Genomic DNA, 21,147 nt, shown 5'->3' on the forward strand with positions numbered 1-21,147 from the left:
CGCAGGCCGAGGGATTGGACAGTTCATGTAGCCTTTGGTACGGTCTGATATCATTCACGGTGTCCACAAATTTCGATTCTTCAGGCGGCGTCGCGCTGGATACAGCAGGGACAGCATGAGAACGAATATGCTGGTCGATCTAGCAAATTGAGGTCGTGACGATCGGAGCACCTTCCGCTGAGCGTCAGAATTCGCGTGAAGTGCTAGATGCACTGCGACGCACCAAGCTCCACAAGAGGAGGTCTCTTCACTCAAAACAGCCAGGAGGATCAACGGGGACGCGCATACGTGCAGCTTATCATTCGAGCATTTTCAGCTTTCGGAGAGCACCAGCCCCAGTGCACTGCAGTGCCCTCCTAAACGAGTCGTCGACAGTTCCCGAGAGCGTATTGTGGAGGACGAGAAGGATGGAGATGTACAGCCAGGCTCAGGGAGCGGAGGGTGCGTGAGAGGCAAGAACGAGGCGGAACGCCGGCAAAGCGCGCCCCTTCGTCCGCACCTCCGTGCAGGATGTCTTCGACGGGCTCATCGCGCGCTCAATCGACCTCGAATGAAGCTACGAAATCATATATTGCAATGCTATACAACCTAGTGAGACTACGAGAGGGGTGCAGAAGGATCTGACTCTGGCGACGGGGCGTCCGCCTTCGAGCTTGAGAGGTATGTCTCTCGCTCGGGTTCCCGGTCGTGATGCTCACTGACGGCGAAAGAATGTAGGAAGAGATATGCTCAGTTCCCTGCGATCATCCATTAAGCCGAGCTTGCAACGGTGGAAAGGACTTTGGCGCAAGGCGCTTATCCAGCTTGTGAACATCATAACAACGAGCCCGACGAGCACGCAGCGTACACGAACGGCAGCATCAGCGATGCGACAGTATAGGGCCCTGCAAGTGCATCATTAGCCTCGGAGAATGTGCTGTCCTCGCCGCGGTTCCAGCTCATCGGGCCAGTCGAAGACAGAGCTCACCGCGCGGTATACGGATGACCAAACTGTCTTCGAGAGGATGTACGCGTCTTGTGGATTGGGCGCCGAAGATAGCGGTCCTACCGTCGGAACGCAGGGCTGTGTACGAGTATGTTATCCTTCATGACCGTTTGGCGCATCCACTGAACACGCACCTCACAGACTCGGCAAGTGAGAACAAGCGTGCGCGCGATATAGCCCTCGCGACGAGAGTTCCTACGCAATTATCAGTACTCGCCAGTGTCAAGCGGAGAGCTCACCGGAACCGCAGCTCGCAAGCGTCTCGATAGCCAGACAGGACTACCTAGGTGATCTTCGCAGTGCTGTAGCAAGAGGTTCAACTGGTGCGACTGGACTCTCGGAGGGGGCAGAGGGTCCCCTCAGGCGCGAGCGAGCCCCGATCCGAGCGAAAGAGCTCCCAGAACCTGGGCGAATGGCAATTGGAAACTGAGGGAAGTTAGGCAAAACGCCGGGTGACGACGAATGAAGAGCGTGCGCGCACGTATCGAGTGTCGGTGAGTGGCGAGGGTGTCGAGTGGCGCTGTGTGGCATTGGGCACTACTGACAAGTCAAGATAGGTGAACCGGGAGTTATGCAGTTTATGCCACGTCTACAAGAAAGGCCAGTTACCTATGGCCCTATGTCGCTCAGGAAAGATGGATGTTGAAGGTCGTGGTTGTCGCCAAATTCAGCACGCCACTCGACGACGCCACTCGAGCGCGTAAGCCAGCCATGTGTGGCTTCGCCCTCGCACAACGTCTGCGCGCCGAGGGATGTCTGAAGTCTCATACCGCTCGCGTCCAGGCGACGCGCGCGGGCCTAAAGGGCTAGGCAATAGTATTCATCAGGCCTTTCCGACGGCGGAGCGAGACATCGTACCCTATTTTCCGGTGAGCGGAGCATCCCCGCCTCGATCCTTCACTGACCAGCCCCACAGACGCTGCGGAAGCCCGAAAATCCGGGTACAGCGGGAGTGTCGATCTCCTAGCAGAACACGTACATGTAAGAGTGGTGTTAGGAGGGCCGCGACTTACCGATGCGATGAACATGAGGCCAAAAGGTGAAGGTGGCTGAAAATAGAAGGTGCGTGCCATGGGGCATGGAAACTTCCTTGTTCGACTGCTCAAGGCCGCCCAGCCACTCGTCCGCCGAGCAGGCCTGAGCTAAAGACCCCGCGAACTTGTCCATCGAAGATGATACCGAGTACGACCTCCCCGACGCCGGCGATTTCGCAGATCGTCGCGGACGCGCGAATCAATGGGAAAGCCTCGACCGGTGAACCGCATTGTTGCCTCGTGCCGTCGAAGAGCGCGCGGTAGTTCGGAGCGCATGGCGGTCATGTGAACCCCGCCTTGCTTTGTTGCTGATTATATTTGCTTGTTGACGACAACGAGCACATACCCTGATCTCCACGCGCGCATTTTCGTGCACTTCCACTTCCCTTCCCGCGTCGACTCCCCGTCCGCTCTCGCTCTACAACACGCACACAACACACGCCAACAAAGCAATGGCTTACGCATACACTCTCGACCGCTCGCAGCTCGCCTGGGGCGTTAGCAAGAAAGAGGAAAATGCGACGCTGGAGCGCGAGGTGCGTGAAGTCCGTTCCGTCCTCAGAGTAGGCTTGTCTGACATCCATCTCAGGCCGTCCGCCTCCTCTCCCTGTACTTCGACTCCTACACTGCCGAATTCCCCACCATCGAGGAAGTCAAGCTCGCAAGCAAGATGGTCCAGCAGGGTTGGCTCGACAATATGGGAGACGAGGTCCCAACCGAGGAGGTGCGTCTGCGCATGCATGCTCGCGCATCTTTGCTGACGAGATCGCAGGAGCAGTCTCCCCAAGAAGCCATGGACCTCTCCGAAGAAGTCGCGGTCCCCGTCGAGTCCCAATCCGCCGTCGTAGAGATGTGGCCTCCCAACGACATTTTCGAGGATGACGAAAAATACATCTTCTCCTCCCACCCTAGCTTTGAGCAGTGTCACGTACGTGCGCTCTCCTTCACACAGACCTCTGCTCACTTCCCTGGCAGATCAACCCCCTTCCCCGCGAGACCGTGAAAGCCGACCAAGATGCACAGAAAGCCAACGCGGGCTATTGCCCTGCACTCCGCCTCCGTCGCATGCGTCAGGATTTTGCCTTCGACAGCACCAATTATCAGGCGTACCTCGCCCGCAAGGTGCGCTTACCAGGTCCCTTCCCATCATCTCATTCCCTTACTCGCGATCAGGCGTACGACATTTCAGTCGACGAGTACTACCGCAGCCAGAACCATATCTTGAGCCCGTCGGATATTGCGAGTCAGAGGGGCAGCATGCGAGAGATGCCTCTTCGCAGGTGGTTGCTCGTCAGGAATGCCGAGGCGATGCGGGCGCCGCCGCCGCCCACAGCGGACGAGTAGGGCGTGGGCTAACGACGAGTGGCGTGCCAAGGACAAGAAGTCAATGGCGCCTGCGGGAAACGCCGCTTGTATCGTTAGCTGTAAATTCTGTATTTCTAGTATATACCCTTTCGAAGACTCGGGCGTTTATATCTGTGCTCAAGTGCCGACCTTTTCACTTCTGTCGTCGGTGAGTGGTGAGGTTTCTCTGACGGCCTCAGCCGCACGTGTTCTTCAGAACGCAGGACATGGAGAGAAAAAGAGATGCATAGACGTCGACGGTAGTTAGTAGTATCAAAGTGTAGGTTGGCCCAAAGTAGAGTACAAGAAAAGCATATAAGGAGAACAACAGAGCAGACTGGCAACAATACTTACAATACCTGCGCGCAATAAACAATTAGTTAGTACGTAGGGATCCCGGATCTATGGTGGGTATAGCACGAGTTGGAATCTAGGCCGTGAGGAGATCGTCTACGGCGTCGAGTAGGTGCGATGACGGAGAGGATATCCCAAGGACTTAGCGGACGTGATGAGCTAGTACTGGGACCTAGCGCTTGGCTGCCTCAGCGCCAGTGATATCGTCTTGAAGATCGTCTTGAACAGCGCGCCGTCCTCGTTGTCCACAAGTCTCTGCACCTTACGCGTCTGCTTATCGGCGAGCTCCCCAAGCTCGGTGACAACGATGTCTTTGACCACGATCGTGCGCCTCTTCTTCGCCAGGTCCAGATTGGGGACCTCCATCTGGGGCGCCATGGCAGTCTGCGATTGTGGCGCTGAAACCGGCTGAGAGACCTGGACGACCGGCGGGACATTGACGACCGGCGGAGCAGTGACGCCCGGCGCCACTGCGACGACTTGGGGCGCCGCGGTGGTCGGCGCCACTGCAACGTCCTGCGTAGCCACCGCCTGCGGGGCTACAGCAACCGCCGATGCTGCATTGTCTGAAGGCGCCAGTGCCCCATTGTCTAGAGGCGTCGAGACCGTGTCATTTTGTGGCGCCACAGTCAGCGATGCCTCTGCGACCTGTGGCACCTCGTTGGCCTGGGATGCCTGAGCAGACTGCGCCTCGCGCCGGGCCAGGGAGCGTGCCACAACCTCCTCAAGGACGCGGGCAGCTTCCTGTTCTATCGCACGTACAGGGCGGGGTTGGAAGACGCGGAAGGAGCGACGCAGAGACTGGAGGATGCTCGACTTGGGGGCGGGCTGGGGCCAAAGAGGCAGCGGCTCGTTGTCTACGACCTGAACGTCGTAGTTCTGCAGTGGCAAGCGTAAATAAAGGATATATGGGCTGAACCGATACACGCACTACGATGTATGCGATGCCCAGTGGCAGCGCGCCTTCCTCGTACTTCAGAGTATCGACCTCCTTCTCCAGTCGGGAAGATGACGCCTTGTTTAGCGTACACTACAAGGAACGACAAGGTTAGGCATCCACACAAGAGAAGCGCCACCGAAATTCTCGTACCTTGGACTCCCACTCCTTGATCAGGACCTGCACTTTTCCGGGGGCCTTCCGGAGAGCAGCTACAGACGCATGAATCATGCTGGAAACTTGGGCGAGACGAGTAGAGTGAGCAGGACTCTAATGCACGCGCCGCGGGATCTGCGGAGGGGAAGGGAAGAGGGGGGAGGCGCACAGGTTTGGAGAGGCCCGGAAACCGCGGGTTTCTACCTTTATACCCGCAAGCTGCCGCGCCCTGCACCCCGGGGAGGTGGCCCTTGTGTTTGCGCAGTCCATGTTCGGTCATGGCCTTGTTTATGTTTTCCCTGACGAGATCCTGCGAAGTCAACATGCAATCCCACGAACTCGACACAAGGTCTCACCCAGAAAGGCACCGACTAGTCCGAGGTGGGTGTATCCGACGCGGAGTTCGTTAGTTGAATGGTAGCGTAAGTCACGGGCGTGATTTCGTTCGGAGGTATCACATGGGTCGAGATCGGCGAACAAAAGGCGTTGAACTGAGGACAATGATCGTCGGGCGAGAACAAAAGCAAGAAGAGAACTCAGCGCTTATCATCGATCTGATCAGCATCTCGCGCCTGCGACAAACGAGGATGTCGTCCGCTGGACAACTGCCCATGAAGACGGGGTCGCTAACTTATACTGGCGGTCGAAGGCAGGGAGATGGTCAACTGATTAGAATGGTCGTTAAGCGCAGGTCGACTCGGATGCATGTTTCGGCGGCGCCATGACTCGCACAATGAAGAGTCCGCTGAGAAGTTCCTGCATGCCTTGTCCTACCTGATGTTGAGTCCTGGGTAGTTGCAGCACTAATGATCTTCCTTGAACTGTCAGAGTCAGTCTCTACAAGGGGATGACAACACCAAGAAAACAATAGAGGCGGTCCGGGCTGCTCTCGAGCCTCAGCAGGGACTCAGAGGATCCTGGACCGTCGTATACTGGTGCTCAGAAGATCATTAATTCCGATATGCTTGCGGGAGAGAATGCGACTCGAAGCGGGAACGATGTTTCCACTTTAAAATGATGGGCGACGGATGTGAACTCGCTGTGACGTGACCGTAGGCATGTGACAAAAGTTGCCACCGGCTTTTTCCGCGCCTCGCGTCTTCCTTCCTACGTTCATCTCCCCTGCGCCGATGTCATATCTTCATGCCTATCCTGATAAGGGAGTCATCTTTCGATATAACGAAATCACTCAACCTTCATTCGACTGCAGCATTGGGCGTATAGCTTCAGCTGTCTGCGCCACGGTTTGGAGGCTGCTGCACGCGAGCGATGCACAAAATGATCTATGTGACGCATCGTACACAGCAAACTGCGTATTGCATATGCTTTCGTGATTCGTTGGCCGTCTTCCTTGGTCTCATCGGACAAAACTTGTCAGCTCAATCTATTGATATGCCTTTCCGTCAGAGCGATGCCTGTACTGAATACTAATGCAAGGTTCATGCTATCATTAACCCTCAGGTTCTTTTGAGTTAGTCAGATCTTTACTGCTGCAAACATCTAACGTCTCGACAGCTCTCGGTTACAGATACCACTCATGCTGCTCATCTGCCTATCACCGACAACGTCGGAAGCGACGTGCGGTGCTCGTTCGCGTGACCTCTCACGTTCGGGTACGTACATCTAGCCAGGATCGACGAGAAGTCTGGAACGACAGTATTGAGTGACGGCCGTGATAGCCTGTAAGTCATGGGAATTCTTCGCGTACATCTGATCACATACCCATCCGTCCTTGTATACGGCACTGTCGTCGCCTCGACTCATCTTCGAGATAGCTGAACACAAGTATGCCCTCTTCCCCTCATCATCTCTGAAAGGGACCCAGCGACTTATCCACACGACTATTTGTTCCATCGGGATTACTCTTTCTGGACACTCCCCGCATGCTCGGCGCATCGGTGTCCCACGCTCATGGAACGGCGCGCAATACGACCGACCATTTCTATCACTTTGGGTAACATACCCTTTCCAAACATCATGAACAGACTGTGTGCTCTCCTGACGCGCTTACAGATGATTTCCCGGTGTCCCGGTCCAACTGCTTCATGTTTTCAGCCAGAAAAGCATTATCACTGTCCAGTATCTCGCGACCCCGAGCATCTGGCGCTCAAGCGACACTGGGTACGCAGGCCATTCGAAAGACACGCAGATCGTCTTCACAACCTAATCTATCTCCACTGAAAATTGGAGCAGGGCTGCTGTCATGTATCCAAAGTACCGCCGGCCGCTATCGCGCAATAGGAAATTAGCTCGTGCTGTGCAGGCTCCTCCCGAAGAAGGGCGCCGACGCTCTTGGGAAAAGCGATAGCCGCCTGATAGGTGAGCGCTGCGCGGGTGCTAGCGACTCACGAGACGGCCGCTACAACAGCGCCACTCCGCCGGGTTCTTTAAAGGGCTCACGCCCGATTGCTCCTCCCCCCCAGCTCGTCTTCGCCTATTCATCGTCACCATGGGTCCCGCCGCCATTGACGCCCTGATTTTCGACCTCGGAGACGTTCTGTTCACGTGGAACGCGCCTCCTAGCACCGCCGTCCCGCCGAAGACGCTCCACGCCATCCTGGAGACGCCCAGCTGGCACGACTACGAGCGCGGCCGGATGACGGAGCGCGAGGCCTACGCCGCCGCTGCGTCCGAATTCGGCCTCGACGCCACGGACGTCGCGGCTGCCTTCCAGGGCGCGCGCGATAGCTTGACAAGCCGTCCATCCATGGTTTCCCTCATCCGAAATCTGAAGCGCGACGGGCGGAGGGTGTACGCCATGTCGAACATCTCCGGGCCGGACTGGGCGGTCCTGCGTACCAAGCCTACGGACTGGGACCTCTTTGACGGCGTCTTCACCTCCGCCGATGCGGGCGAGCGCAAGCCCGACCTCGCTTTCTTTCGGCACGTCATCGCGCAGACGGGCGTCGATCCAACACGCGCAGCATTCGTCGACGATAAGTTCGACAATGTCCTCGCCGCGCGCTCCTTTGGCATGAAGGGTGTCGTTTACGACGATTTCGCAAACGTCGAGCGCGCGCTGCACAACCTCTGCGATGACCCAGTCGAGCGCGCCTTCTCCTACATGCGCGCCAACGCCGGTCGTCACCTATCCTTCACCTCCACCGGGCACGTAATCCAGGAGAACTTTGCCCAGCTGCTCATCCTTGAAGCCCTCGGTGACCCCACCCTCGTCGAGTACACCACCTACGATGGCCCGTTCAATTTCTTCCGGGGAGAAGGCCAGTACACGACCCGTGCCTTCCCCTTTGACGCAGACACCAGCTCGATCGGTATGACTATCGCGGAGGGGATCCCCGAAGAGACAAGGCACCGGGTGATGGACAGGATGCTCGGGCTGAGGAACGCGGATGGCGTGCTGCAGGTCTACTTTGATCCATCGCGGCCGCGCGTCGATCCGATCGTCTGCGTGAACGCGCTATGCCTCTTTCATCTCAATGGGCGAGGTCACCAGCTCGAGCAGACATTTGATTGGGTCGAATCAGTTCTTCGGCATCGAGCCTACGTCCATGGCACGCGCTACTACGAACCTGCTGAAGCGTTTCTGTAGTACGTTCGCTCGACTGACTTTTATTCCCTTTGCTCATTCACTTCGCAGCTTCCTCTGCCGCCTCCTCTCCATATCCTCCGACGCGCGACACCGCCTGTTCGCCGTCTTCCAGGAGCGCTGCCGCGAGCGCGTCAACATGCCCGGCGACGCCCTCGCCCTCGCCATGCGCATCATCAGCTGCCGCACCGCCAGCGTCGACGCCTCTCCAGACCTCCAACGCCTACTCGAAATGCAGCAGGTCGACGGCGGCTGGGATTGCGGATGGTTCTATAAGTACGGCTCGAACGGGGTGCTAATTGCCAACCGAGGTGAGGATCATGTCTGTCGAGGAGCGAAAAACAGTCGAGCTGATCATTTTCTCACCAGGCTTCACCACCGCCCTAGCTATCAACGCCATCCGCGCGTCAAAGGTGGACGTGGGCTATAAGAGCTCCGCGCCATCTCCTTGACATGCTCCTGCTCGTGCCTTTGACTTACTATAGACTTATTTCGTCTCGTTGCTGTATTTTTGCTATTCGTATGTAGTCTTCCTTGCCTTGCTATCATCCTTGCCTTGCTTTCGTCCAGTGCACTTGGATTCGTAATTGAAAGCACCCGGCAATGCCGCTGTCTACGAGCAATATCTGCCCTTGCTACACATTTACAACCAGCGATAGTGCCTCTTTGCTTTCTTCTCTCATCGACATCCCCTAGACCTCTGGAATCAGAGTACCATAAGTAATCGTCTAAAGTTGCGCGCTTCTCATCGAAGACACCCCTGCGCTGGGTTCTCAACGAAGATGTCCCTGTACTCACGAGGAGTCCTTGCCATCTCCCCCACCCACTGTACTCAACATAGCCGACGGATAGTTCAGGCAGCCGTAGAGGTCAAGCAGTCGTAGAAATCAAGCAATCATCGATTTGCAAGACGCACTTTACTGGCCTGCTCTCCGCACCGATATAAGATACACGCGCACCCAGAGACAAAACATCGAAACCGTAAAGTCAATAACCAAATGGATGATAGGATAGCCAGTGAATACAAGGTAGTCGACGAGTGATACTCCATCAACGGAGGAGTAGGTCACCGCACACGACATAGGCGTATAAGTGCTCAAGCTCACGCCATCACACCCACCGCGCCAGCGACGGCCGCGAGGCCCGCCCAGAAGACACCCGTCCACGCAACACCCTCCGCAGAGACGCGCGCGCCCATCGCCGCATTGCTGTTCGTCGCCTGCGCGCCCTCAGCCGTACCGCTCGCCGCCGAGCCACCGCTCGTCGCCGCCCCGCGAGTAGCCGAGCCACTAGCACCCGACGTCTTGCTCGACTCCGCGCCGGACGAGGTAGCAGAGCCCGAGTGCGAGTTGGCGCCATCCGCGCTCACGGACGAAAGCGCCGAGTAGAGCTCCGCGCTCGAGAACGTCTGGCAGTTAGACGACGCGGGCACCTTGGGCTGGTACGGCATCGTGGTGATAGCGCCAAGCGACTCGGGGGGCTGGGTGTAGGTAGTGACCTGGCCGTCCTCGCCGGTGTAGACACCGGGGAAGTCCTGGAGGTCGCCCTCGCAGGACTCAAAGACCTTGTCCTGGGCGTTGTTGGGCGCGTTGTACGCGCAGCCGATACGGTCGTAGATGTGCTGGCAGTAGTCGGCGGCGTGCGGGTTCGACGGGTCGCAGACCTTGAAGCAGAAGGCGTTGCCACCCATGAAGCTGTGTTGGTGTCAGTCTCAGGATTGACGGGACGTGATGGGGTCTACGCACTTGTGCCACTCAATCATCTGGGTGTACTCATCGCCGCTCGAGCTGAAAGCGGTCGAGTAGACGAGACCACCCATAGGGTTGCCACGCTGAAGAAAGATCAGAAGACGGGCAAAGAAAAGCTGACGGAGCACTCACGAGATCAGCACCGTGGGGGTCGAGCTCACCACCGTAGTCACCGTCGGCGATGTTGATCTTGGTCTGATCAATGAAGCCAATGACCTGGACGTACGCCGAGGTGCGCATGAACTGCACGCCCGTGAGCGCGCCCTCGGGAATGAGGCGGGTACCACGACCGGGCTTCGTGCACCACGCGACCTCCTCGCCCTCCGTGTCGGCGATCATCGAGTTGGGCTCGGACGGCGCCCACAGGCAGAAGTCTACGAAAACGCGTAAATATAGAGCGCACGACCGACAGCATGCCTGGACGCACCATCAAGCGAGTTGAGGAAGCTGGTCTGGCACAGCGCGTCCTGGCCCTCGGTCGTCGAGTTGCACAGGTTGTAGCCGAACTGCGTGCCGCGGATGAGGCCTTCGTCGGTGTCGACCTTGTACGGCTAGAGATGCCCGTCAGCGATCGGCGTGCATCACACCCAACAGAACACGCACAATCTCATCCGGGTACTTGTAGTGCTTCTCCGCCAAAGGCGTCGCCGGGAAGGTCGACTGCGCCTTGGCGAGCGCGGCCAGGAAGGCCGAGGAGAGGAGGAGCGAGTTGACAGGGGACATTATATGAGAACTGGGATGGTATAACGATCGGTTTGGTTGGTGGTGCGAGGTCGACCGTGCAGGGAGGTATGGACTACTAGAGAGTGCCGCGTCCGGGAGAGGAGAAGGGTGAAAGAGAACGAAGGACTGGTCCGGGGACGGGCGACGGCGACGGTCGTGGTTGGGGAAAGAGGCTGTACGACGCCCGCTTTTTGAATGCCCTCGGGAGCGGAGTTCCAATTCGCGCCCACGTGCACGGGCGGCGGCCTAGGCCCCACGGCACGTTCAACTCTTACCTCTTCGACGCCAGGGGCGGCGGGTGTTCTGAGCCACGGACGAGGCATCTGGGGAGGACTTGATGGTGAAGAGCAGGTTGTGGGTGACTGTGAGTCCAAGTTCAACTTTGGTGGAGCGCGCAGCGGGTTGCGCAGCACTGGCTCACGTTGGGACAGAATAAATAGACGTGGGAGGGCGCACAAGGACAAAGGGAAGTACCGGTATAGTAGAGGGCAGCTGCTAGACGAGTGTACTACGCTTCAAGCATTCCCTTCTCTTCGTCCCAAGTTCTCCTGCCGCAAGTCCGGATGGCGTGCGAAAGCCGGAGGGTGTTCCCCGCAGACGTGCGGAGGCAGAAACGAGGCTGTGGGGTGAACCATAGGTGCAGGCGGACGCGTCAACCGACGACGAGGGAGTGAAGGACACCGAAGGTGCAGCAGGCCAAGTCCCTCAAACCGCCCCATGCTAAAAGCGAGCGAACGAGGAGAACAACGTCGCTAGCTCAACGGGTCGGAAAGACTGATGCGCAGATGTCATGTAAACATGCGAGTCTGCTCGCCAGCAGTGATGGCTTCTGCGAGCTGACCGCATATCGAGAGAACGCGGAGTTTAGCAACGACTCCAGCGCTGATCAGCCGTGTGAGACAACACACGAGGGAAGAGCTCGAGGCAGTCAGGACGTTATGCGAGGCCCATCGAAGCAACATTGACCACCTCTCGCGATGAAGGAACGCGTTCAGCATGCAGCCCAAAAGTCGGGGCCGAGATGATGGAAGGCGTCGCAGCATTGATGATGGAAGGAGCAGAAGAATTGATCGAGGAAGCCCGGAAGTAGGTTGCGATCAACTTCTCTTGCCTCCCATCTCCTCGACGACGCCTCGTTCCACGTCCACAACAACGCCCCGTTCCATGTTTGTCAACGATGGCTGCGTCTGCGTGGCTGGTAAAGCTACTGAAAGCTCCAGCAATCTGCGAAGCTCCCAATCGTGTACTCCGGTGTGAACGACTCTTCATATACTCCAGTGTGGAAGACAACCAACTTCCGTTGAACACGCATTCCAAGTATCAAACGAATGGGCAGGTCGTCGTTTCCAAATACACTCAGGTACTTATGCATGGCTCGTCCGATTCTGGGCCGAAATCACGCGCTCGCGTCCACGCCTGGCTTTCCTCGTCGGACGACAGCCTAATTAGGCAATAAATGGCCGCTCACGGGGATGTCACGGGACGGCCACATGGCGAGACTGCGCATGGTCAGTCGAGGGTATTCCATGGCCAACTGATGTCATTCGATTCTCCGCGCCTCTCTCTCCTACCTTCACCTCTTCCTTTCACCCCTCACCTCTTCCCCCCCTAGTCCCTCCGCTCCCGCCCCCCAGTACCTCCGCTCCCGCCCCCCAGTACCTCCGCTCCCCCCCTCTATTACCTCTCGCCCCCCCTCTACTACCTCCGCTCCCGCCCTCACTATGGTCCTCACCCTCGCGTTCTCCGGTGTGAACGTCACGTCTAAAATCGCGCTCTGGGAGACAGTCAGTGTCCTCCGAGTCTGCATATATGCACTCACTGACCCCCACCCAGCGCGCCAAAACGCAGGACTCCCCAGCGCTGATGCGCGCTGCGAAGCGCATGGGGACCAGTAGAGTCACCAGCTTTGAAGAGGTGTCGCAGTCAGGCTTTGAAGCCGCGTCGCCGTCAAGCTCTGAATCCGCGTCGCCGTCAAGCCCGTCGTCCCTGCCGTCTCTCTCGCCGCAATCATCTCCCTCGCGTTTTCCCTCAGTGCGTCACCATACCGGCTCTCCAGCGCTTACGTCTGATTTTTCTCACCTATTCAGCTCCAAATTGGCAAAATATATGACGCGCAGATCTGCTACTACGTTGCGGAGACGCAGGAAGCCTCACCTTTGGTCGAGTTGGCCAGAGTCCCGCTTTCTGTCGAGCTGCCAACCGTGTCGCTTGTCAGTAAGCCAAAGACGTCTTCCGAGTGCACGACCTCGTCGCCCGCGCCTCCCTTCGAGTCCGCGACGTTGTCTCTGCCCTTCGAGTCCGCGACGTCGCCTCTACCATTCGAGTCCGCGACGTCGCCTCTACCCTTCGAGCCGTCGACTTTCTTGCTTCCCTTCGAGGGCATGATATGCTTGCCTTCTTTTGAGGATGCGACTTTGGCGCCTTCTCCCTCGTCCGCGACTTTCTCAGTCTCCACCAAAGCCAACGAGCCGCTCGACTCCCTCGACCTCGAGGGCGTTGAGCCCATCCTCGACTTCCCAGTCATGGCTCCGCTGTCGAACCTTCTGTGGCGGAAGTGACTGTGTCGAGCGTTCAGCCTGTGTGGAGCGTTCAGCGCTACCCTTATCTCTTTGCTTCCGATGTACATATCTCACTTTTAATTTCTTGTAATTCATGTATCTCGCGTTTCCATATACAGTGGCTTGCATGAACGCACACGTTCACCCGGAGCTCGAGAGTCATGATCTTGCTTGATCGCGTCGTGCCCGGAAGACCAACTTCTTGAGCACGCCGCCTCCAAAGGAACCGACCCTTTGAGCGCGTAATGCGCGAGAGACTGCGCTGTGGCAGCTGAGCGCGCATAAAGTGTGATGTATTCCTAGTCGTTCGGTCGTATATGCATCTGTTAAGACAAAAATCCACCGTAGCTTACACTCGTTTGATCCTACATACCACCCTACCTATCGGCACCTCACACGCCTCTCCACGCTCCTCCTTCAGTACACTCTGTAAATCCTACATAATCCAATCCTCCTCCCCCTCCGGCTCAGGCGTCGACTCGCGCTGGAATGGGACGCGGGGCGCGTCCGCGTCGTCGTCCTCGTTCTCTTCTCCGTCGTCCATTGGATGGTCTTCGTCCTCCCCCTCCCCTTCCTCCAGGCTTTCCATGTGATGATCCTCTTCGCCCAACGGATGATCCTCACCACCCGCCGCATAAACCTCGTCGACCTGGTAGACGTCGTCGCCCATGCCAACATCCGCCTTCAGCCTCAAAAGCACCGCTCGCCTCATGAGTACCACACGCCCCTTATCTTCCTCCTCCTTACGCGCCTTATCCGCGTCCCCCCCAGCCCCCTCACCCACCCGCCCCGCATACGCCATCCTCAGACACCTCCGCAGCGCCCTTTCCCTTAGCGGCCTCTCCCTCCTCACCTTCCACTTCGCGCGCATATTGGCAAGGTCTTCGGTGGTGTGCATGCGCTTGCGGGGGAGGAAGTCGTCCTCGTCTGCGGTGAGGCGGCGTTCCTGGAGAGTGGGGGTGAGTAAGGGCGCAGAGACGGGGAGAATGGGCGAGCAAGGAAAGAAATCAGGTGGGGGTGAAGGAGAGGGAGCAACAACACGTCGAGGGGAAATGGAGAGAACGCGACAACGCGACTTCACACGACGAACATAACATCCGAAAACAAGTCTACACTCACTCTCCTCGCCAGATACACCCTATACCCCGGCCCGCCGACGAAGTCGAAACGCTTGCGTCTTAGGCGAAGGCGGGCGGCTTTTCGGTCGTTAATGGGCGCGTGCTGCTCCTCGTCGAGTTGTTCTTGGGTCCAGTCTCTGAAGAAATGCTGTTCAGAGACGTCGTCAGCACCGCAGTCGTGGGATACTCGTTTCTGAGCGTGAAACTGAGTACGCACCACCTCTCCCTCGAAAGTAGGCGTCCGATCCTTTGCTGGAATCGAATACGTCCCCAAAACCGACACCTCGACACCCTGCGAGTTGAGAAGGACCAGCTCCCCGCTGGCCGTGGTAGCGAAATTGAACGAGGGCTTGTCTTCGAAGATATCAGGTGACTCGTGGAGGCCGAAGATATCGTATGGCTTGTCGTCGAAGATGTTGGTTGAGTCGAAGACGCCGAAGATGTTGGAAGAATCAGAACTGCCAAAGTCGAACGAGGGCTTGTCGGTGAAGGCGGTGGACGGCTCTGAGACGATACAAGCTTGGGACTTCTCCGAGCAACCAACGACCTCGCCCGCTGCCCGCGCTTCGGCCGCCTGAGCCTCTTGGAATTTCCGGAACATCTATAGCGCATATTGTTAGTCCTTATACTAGCACTATACTATTGAGACGACGCACCTCCATGACCTCCCTATCCTGCACTTTGCCACCTTCGTTCTTCATGTTCGCGTTCACTGTCTCGTTGTTTATGTTCGTGTTCATCGTTTCGTCGTTCGTGTTCGTCGAGTTTGACGCTTTTGTCGCGCCGGGCTTCGCGTTCGCAGGCTTTGTCGCGACTGCAGGCTTCGCCGCGCCGACCTTGCTCTTCTTTGTGGACTTGGTATACTAGTAAAGCGTCAGCCATCACCTACGCGCACTGGCTCAGCGACCTTCTCACCACACCAAGCGCGCGCAAATCCCACTTGCTCTTGCCACCGTACTTGCGCGGCGCGCTCTTCGTCGTGGTAGTGGGCGGCATCGTCAATCGAAGGCTGGAAAGTTCGTGGGAGATCTAGAGAGCAGGGACGTGAGCAGTGTCCGTGACGGTCAGACGAGAGCAAGGATCGAAATCAGCCGTAAACACGAACAACAAGCCACCCAATCAAATCGCCACATATTCCCAGAGAACAATGAACCCTCGACGGCCATCCGCAGCCACGCGTTCCAGGGTCCACGCGGTCACGCATCCCCCCGCCCCTCAGCCTCGCGCGTCTGCCGGCCATGCCCCTCCCCCACAGGCCCTAGCGGTCATTCGGCGTCGCTTCCAACACTCTCGACCGCAGCCTCGACGCACCGTCCTCAGAATCGCCATACGGGGATCGCGTGGGAGAACAATGCCCACGGCCGAGCGCGGGGATAGCGGGAGCGAAAGACGCTTCTGGATCCGCGCCGGCAAAAGACACTTCTGAATCCGCGGGAGCAGCAAGCGCTTCCGGATCCGCGCGAGCTTTGGGAACGGCATGCGGCGCCTGACGATGGACTTCGGCGTCATTTGACGAGGGTCAAGGAGAGCGGCGAACAGACTGGATGGAAGGTAACGGAGTCCGGCAGAGTACGCATCGGGACTGGACTGAAAATCAGTGGGCGATAATAGCCTTGAGATTCGCTTTGAGGTCTATGCGCGCATTTACTTGGTGACTATATGCGCCAAAATTCGGTCTTCGGGGCGTTTGTCGCTCAAGGGGCTCCCGATCCTACGCTGTGACTTAGTGATGCTTGCATGCCTCGATAATCAAGGTAGCTAGCGCACCTTCAGATGTTGTGGGAGCAGGTTTCCGAGATCGAGCGTGATTTAGGCGGCTTGTTCACCCTGGCACAACTGACTTGATCTTGCAAGTGGGCTCTTCTCCTGAAGGTCTGAGCTGTCAGCTCGTCAGTACAGAACGAGGCAGTCTAGGGAAGCTGATGCTCATGCCAAGCGGTGGTCCGAGGTTGACCAGAATTGCACGCAATGGGGCCATCAAGGGTACATGATGCAAGGAAGTGCTGCAGAAGATAGTCGAGCGACGCCTATGCCTGCCTTGAGCTTAGAGTAAGAGGCGGGTGTGGCGTGAGACGAACTCACGACTCACCAGGTCGACGCCGTCGCAACGCAGCTGCCTACAGAGCGCAGCTGCATAGCGTCATCGCCCTACGAAAGTCTCTATGAGGCACTCCAGCCTGCATGGAGTGAGTATATGCGCCCTTGTGCAACGATATAAGATGTACCTGACAAGAGGAGACTGTGTCCTTGTATATACTACCAGTCGGCATCCCTAACGTTCCTCAGGTGAGACGTTGAGGCCCATATTCAAGAGGAAGACGCAGTGAGCGTCAGAGTCGCCATTCAGGAGAAGCAGCTGGCTCATCGGGAAGTAGATGCGAACGATTCCTCAATGCGCACGGGCGACGGGCCAGCGCGAGCGAGGCCGCTGAAGCTACAATGACGCGTATAGACCTGAAGAGCACAGAGCGTCTTTGAGAGGCGCTAGGAACAGGTCAGCGCTTGTCGAGCGCCTGACCGGGCGGCGTCCCGCAGTCGGCGAGATGAACACGCCCTTGAGGATCAGACCACCAACGCTCGGCGCCGATGCATTGTCGGATAGTGATCGTCATAGTCAAACAGCTCTAGCTAGCAAAGGTGAGGGAAAGGTCCGGAAATCCATTGCGTGAGGTTGGGATCGGAAGTAAAGCCAGTGCTCGACGCTTTGACTCCGCATCATCTTGCCCTTCCCCGTCATGTTCCCCGAAGCTCAACGACCCCTCGCCCTCGTCTCCTCCGTCATACTACAGCCTAACCGTAGCCAGACTACAAGCTGACTTTCGGAGAATGCGCTAATCCTCCCTGTTCGTTGTGAGGTCGATCGACGACCTGGCTACAGTTTGAGCCTGCGCTCGTTCACCGCAACCACCTTTCCGCTTCCCTCTCACATGGCTTAGGTGCGTTGTGTAGACTTCTCCTCCAAGGATGACCACTCACCAGCCTTCAGGACATTCATGTCGTAGTGATCGTACTTGGATTTCTGAAGCTGCGCCGTCCGTGAACTCCCCACCTTCCTGTATACCTCCTCCGATGTACATCGTATTCCTTCAAAGCATACTTCGGATTCATCCCGGTGACTGTCTTTGCAAAGTTGCATCATCAAGGTGGGTATATGCACCTCCCCCAGCACAGGCCCGCGCGGCCTCGCATCATCCACGCCTCTGCACGTCTTTCCCAAGTCCAACACGCCCTGCCAACCCAGAGTCATCGGGTCTCGATGCAAACATGCACGTCACATCGTCCCCGGAGCTCGACCGGCGCGCAATTGTCTCCCCAAATAGGCAGCCGTTCGCTTTGTTGACGCCGGCAGATTGTCCGCCGATGCTTGGGCCAACGGGCAAGCGCCATTGATTTGTAGTGCCGCGCCTGCTTGGAAATGAGCACATGGCTGCTTGTTTGTGCTCATATTGCGCTCTCATTCCGCGCGCGAACCATTAGCGCCCTCGCTCTGCTCCCGGACCATTAGCATCCTCGCTCGTCCTCCGCTCAACCATTGGCGCGCTCGCTCGCCTCGCGCTGAACGACTGGCGCGCTCGCGCATCCGCTATCCAGTGAACTCTCACTCATCGCCCGCCACCCGTGCGCTCGACGGACCGTCAGGCTCTTTCGGTGGCGCTCGCCCGCCCTCGCGGCATTGCTTAGGTTCTCGCACTCCGAGTCGCGCCAGCGCTCAGTTGTTCGCGCTCGCGCATCCCGGCGCAAACACTGGTCTAGCGTGAGGCTCTATCCACTGAAGCGAGGCCCTATCCAGTGGAGTCCCTCGCTATCAGTCGTCTCTTTGTCCGCCACTCGTGTGCTTGACCAGCCAACGGACCATCGCCCACCCGCCTAGCCTTTCAGTGGCGAAAGACTTCGCAACATCGCCACTCTTTCCCATTGGACCCTAACACTCGACGCGCCGGCGCGTTTACGGTCGATCTCTGCCACTACACCTCCTTACTCTCACCTTCACCCTAACCCACGCGCCCATTCTCGCCCTCATTCACGCCCTCGCCCTCCCTTCCCACTACACCCTCGCCCACCCCCTAAGTTTCAATATCATTCAGGCCTCACGCCCACCATGCACATCTACCACCCCTACATGTACGACCGGCCCCTCCGCCCCTCTCCTCTGCGCGTCAGCACGACTGCGAGGTATCGTACTCGACACGCCGAAATGCGGCATCGTACGCGGTACGCAGCACTGCGGTACTGGGAAGTCAATCCTGCTGTTTTGGACGATGGAAGTGATACGGAGGTTGGGGATGAGGACACCGTCAACAAAGAGAGATGCGTAGACTCAGACGCCTCGCCACCACGTGCCTCCGACACCTCCGACGCCTCAACCTCGAAACACCCACATGGCGCTGGTCCGAAGGACTCGAAAGACTCATCCGCCTCAGCCTCGACAGACTCGCACGAGCCCGACTCAAAGGCCACCCTAGCCGAGGACGACCCCGACTCAGAAGACGAGGAGACCGGCGACCTGCGCGTCATGCTACTGCGAAGGATCTACGAGGCTGAGAAGGCGGCGGAGAAGGCGAGGAAGGAGGAAGCTGCGACAGCGCAGGCACGCAAGGACGAGGTGAGGAAGGCGTCTGAGGAGGTGAAGAAGGCAGCAGAGGAAACTGCGGCAGCGCAAGCACAAGAGGATGCAGCGGCGGCGCAGGCACGCAAGGACGCAGCCGCCAAGCGAACGGCGGAGAGGGTGAAGAAGGTGGTGGACGCGGTGAGGGCGGCGAGGGAGAGGGGGAAGAAGCTGGAGGAGGAGAAGAGGAAGGTGGAGGAGGAGAGGAAGAGGGCGGAGGAGAGGGAGAGAGCGGAAGAGGAAGTGATGAAGAAAGAGGTTGAGACGAACACGGTGGTTGTGGCGAAGACTGCGCGGCGAAAGGCTGCTTCTCCGGAGGTGCAAGATTGGTGGAGCGCGAACAATGTCTGGCGTCGGCCGTGAATTCTCTATCTTCGCTTATTTGTCGTACTTATCAATTGACAGTCCTTTCCTTTTCGTATGCTTGTCATTCACGCTCTCTATCTATTGTATGTACTGTATGCCTCATTGTATTTAAGCCATGCTATCTCTTGAAGCGCATTATATCGTGACTTTCCTCTGCCTTGGGCGTCGAGCTTCCCCATCGCCGTCGCCACATCCCCCGCCACCCTTGCTTTCTTCTCGCTCGACGCAACATCAACATGCAAGCCTCGGCGAAGCCCGCACATCACATTCCCCACACCCGCTTATCACAAAAGTTGATCCGCGACCTCGGAACCTGATCGACGCGTAAGCGCCCGCTACCCGATCAGTCCATTGTCCTCCTGACCACCATTGTCCGCCCAACTCAGCGCTCAGCAGATCGCTTTCACGCATGCGAAATGACTCGCTGAGAATCTGATCAACCAAGGGGAGCCCATATGGGCTGCGCATTCACGAAATTTTACCCGCACAGCGGCGAGGTCTCAATAGCTCGGCCGCAAGCTGGCGGAGTCTGAATCGTGGCCATACCAGCGGTGTCTGGAGGGCGTGGGATCTGGTAAACTGCATGAGTATGTATAAATGACCCTGTTCTTTACCTGGGCGCTGCTTTTTCTAGATCTGCGAGCCCCTTCTCGTCCGCGTCTGCTTCGCGCGTGGCATACGCGTCTCTCTTCCAGAAGTCCAAGACTCAGATGCAGATGGTGCCCGACGCTTATTCCGGCACACTGAAGGATCAGGTAGGCATGTCATTCAGACAATTGCCACATCTATCGCTCAATCCTGCTTAGCATGCGTCCTTTATGGAGGACTACGAGAAGGAGATCATCGACGGCCCTTCCGTAGACGAGTCCCTCTACGACGAGCCACCTCCGCAACCCCACGCCGCATATACAGTGGTGCGTCCCCGATGCTACATTCATTGGACCTCCTTCGTTTGACTGACGCGATCCATACAGATGATCTCGGAGGACGAGAGGAGGTCAAAGTGCGAGAGTCCCAGAGCCTCGAAACTCGAGCACAAGCGCAGAGCAATCAAGAAAATTTCCGACTCCTCCCTCAATCTCAAAGAGCCCAAGACCAACTCACGCAGCCGCCACCTGCCCATGCCACATCGAGCATCAAGCCGCCCACCGCACCCGCCATCGCGCCACCTGTCCCAGTTGCGCACCCGCTCGCGTCCCAGATCGCGCTCCCTCCGCCGCCGCCCATTGTTTTGCCACCATTCTCCGCTTTTGCTCCTCCGGTGGCGGCGCCCATTGCCACCGCGCCACCGCTCGCTATGTGCGCTCCGCCGACCCCCATCACGCGGAGCTTCATGCCCGAGTTCGGGATCCTTAGAGTCGGACAGGGCACGCGCTTCGACGATCATAGTGAAGAGCTGCAAATAGATAATCACCGGCCCTCGGGTATGGTACCGTCGCTCTGCTTAAAGACCGCGTTCTGGTGGCACTGCGTTTGTAGGTCGTTCGGAAGCGCGACCTCATACTGATAGAGGATATGAATATCTGTATACCATGTCATCCATAGCTATCGCTTGTTGTACCCTTCTGTGCTTGACTCCCATGTTCGTCTCTCGAGTTCGCTCTGCTTCGACTCCTTTCGTATGCAGAGTATAGTCCTCCGAAAATCCATAGCACATCCTATCTTGTCAAC

General features: G+C 57.7%; 8 protein-coding genes across 8 annotated transcripts; 5 read left to right on the forward strand and 3 right to left on the reverse strand.

Annotated features, from left to right (window-relative positions):
• Positions 1-2,214: 2,214 nt before the first annotated feature.
• Positions 2,215-3,363, forward strand: SCHCODRAFT_01212747 (uncharacterized protein; the record flags this gene model as incomplete). Its single annotated transcript, XM_003032345.2, has 5 exons — positions 2,215-2,555; positions 2,609-2,743; positions 2,792-2,947; positions 2,995-3,141; positions 3,193-3,363. The coding sequence occupies exons 1-5, from the start codon at positions 2,472-2,474 to the stop codon at positions 3,361-3,363; spliced, it is 693 nt and encodes a 230-aa protein (XP_003032391.1). The 5' UTR covers positions 2,215-2,471.
• A 513-nt stretch (positions 3,364-3,876) lies between these two features.
• On the reverse strand, positions 3,877-4,885 carry SCHCODRAFT_02502742 (uncharacterized protein; the record flags this gene model as incomplete). The annotated part of the gene is made up of 3 exons (XM_003031905.2): positions 3,877-4,596; positions 4,649-4,747; positions 4,808-4,885. The coding sequence occupies 3 exons, from the start codon at positions 4,883-4,885 to the stop codon at positions 3,877-3,879; spliced, it is 897 nt and encodes a 298-aa protein (XP_003031951.1).
• A 2,374-nt stretch (positions 4,886-7,259) lies between these two features.
• Positions 7,260-8,809, forward strand: SCHCODRAFT_02701028 (HAD-like protein; the record flags this gene model as incomplete). Its single annotated transcript, XM_003032344.1, has 3 exons — positions 7,260-8,359; positions 8,409-8,668; positions 8,727-8,809. The coding sequence occupies 3 exons, from the start codon at positions 7,260-7,262 to the stop codon at positions 8,807-8,809; spliced, it is 1,443 nt and encodes a 480-aa protein (XP_003032390.1).
• Positions 8,810-9,315: 506 nt separating this feature from the next.
• Positions 9,316-10,990, reverse strand: SCHCODRAFT_02624913 (uncharacterized protein). The gene is made up of 5 exons (XM_003031904.2): positions 10,709-10,990; positions 10,533-10,656; positions 10,238-10,479; positions 10,103-10,188; positions 9,316-10,051 (listed from the first exon to the last, which is right to left on the reverse strand). The coding sequence occupies exons 1-5, from the start codon at positions 10,826-10,828 to the stop codon at positions 9,460-9,462; spliced, it is 1,164 nt and encodes a 387-aa protein (XP_003031950.1). The 5' UTR covers positions 10,829-10,990; the 3' UTR covers positions 9,316-9,459.
• Positions 10,991-12,549: 1,559 nt separating this feature from the next.
• On the forward strand, positions 12,550-13,386 carry SCHCODRAFT_02502581 (uncharacterized protein; the record flags this gene model as incomplete). The annotated part of the gene is made up of 4 exons (XM_050343134.1): positions 12,550-12,612; positions 12,662-12,744; positions 12,781-12,859; positions 12,916-13,386. The coding sequence occupies 4 exons, from the start codon at positions 12,550-12,552 to the stop codon at positions 13,384-13,386; spliced, it is 696 nt and encodes a 231-aa protein (XP_050199884.1).
• A 357-nt stretch (positions 13,387-13,743) lies between these two features.
• SCHCODRAFT_01124883 (uncharacterized protein) lies at positions 13,744-16,477 on the reverse strand. The gene is made up of 8 exons (XM_003031903.2): positions 16,437-16,477; positions 16,272-16,383; positions 15,816-16,215; positions 15,400-15,513; positions 15,161-15,367; positions 14,722-15,105; positions 14,506-14,652; positions 13,744-14,332 (listed from the first exon to the last, which is right to left on the reverse strand). The coding sequence occupies exons 3-8, from the start codon at positions 16,011-16,013 to the stop codon at positions 13,823-13,825; spliced, it is 1,560 nt and encodes a 519-aa protein (XP_003031949.1). The 5' UTR covers positions 16,014-16,215; positions 16,272-16,383; positions 16,437-16,477; the 3' UTR covers positions 13,744-13,822.
• A 1,801-nt stretch (positions 16,478-18,278) lies between these two features.
• Positions 18,279-19,611, forward strand: SCHCODRAFT_02624921 (uncharacterized protein). The gene has a single exon (XM_003032342.3). It carries the CDS (start codon positions 18,604-18,606, stop codon positions 19,471-19,473), a length of 870 nt encoding a protein of 289 aa, XP_003032388.1. The 5' UTR covers positions 18,279-18,603; the 3' UTR covers positions 19,474-19,611.
• Positions 19,612-20,192: 581 nt separating this feature from the next.
• On the forward strand, positions 20,193-20,983 carry SCHCODRAFT_02502958 (uncharacterized protein; the record flags this gene model as incomplete). Its single annotated transcript, XM_003032341.2, has 3 exons — positions 20,193-20,231; positions 20,283-20,394; positions 20,451-20,983. 3 exons carry the CDS (start codon positions 20,193-20,195, stop codon positions 20,981-20,983), a joined length of 684 nt encoding a protein of 227 aa, XP_003032387.1.
• Between the last annotated feature and the right edge of the window lie 164 nt (positions 20,984-21,147).

The sequence above is a fragment of the Schizophyllum commune genome (genome assembly GCF_000143185.2).
Source record: "Schizophyllum commune H4-8 unplaced genomic scaffold SCHCOscaffold_6, whole genome shotgun sequence".
NCBI classification, from domain to species: Eukaryota; Fungi; Basidiomycota; class Agaricomycetes; order Agaricales; family Schizophyllaceae; genus Schizophyllum; species Schizophyllum commune.

What these genes read in the sequence shown, in the direction of transcription:
- SCHCODRAFT_02624913 (XM_003031904.2), bottom strand. Translation starts at nt 10,828, where the DNA reads ATGTCCCCTGTCAACTCGCTCCTCCTCTCCTCGGCCTTCCTGGCCGCG. An exon ending in CTTCCTCAACTCGCTTGATG is followed by an intron (nt 10,480 to 10,532) that starts GTGCGTCCAGGC and finishes GCGTTTTCGTAG; the next exon opens with ACTTCTGCCTGTGGGCGCCG. An exon ending in CAGATGATTGAGTGGCACAA is followed by an intron (nt 10,052 to 10,102) that starts GTGCGTAGACCC and finishes ACACCAACACAG; the next exon opens with CTTCATGGGTGGCAACGCCT.
- SCHCODRAFT_01124883 (XM_003031903.2), bottom strand. Translation starts at nt 16,013, where the DNA reads ATGACGCCGAAGTCCATCGTCAGGCGCCGCATGCCGTTCCCAAAGCTC. An exon ending in GTATGGCGATTCTGAGGACG is followed by an intron (nt 15,514 to 15,815) that starts GTGCGTCGAGGC and finishes CGAACTTTCCAG; the next exon opens with CCTTCGATTGACGATGCCGC. An exon ending in GTGAGAAGGTCGCTGAGCCA is followed by an intron (nt 15,368 to 15,399) that starts GTGCGCGTAGGT and finishes ACGCTTTACTAG; the next exon opens with TATACCAAGTCCACAAAGAA.
- SCHCODRAFT_02624921 (XM_003032342.3), top strand. Translation starts at nt 18,604, where the DNA reads ATGCACATCTACCACCCCTACATGTACGACCGGCCCCTCCGCCCCTCT.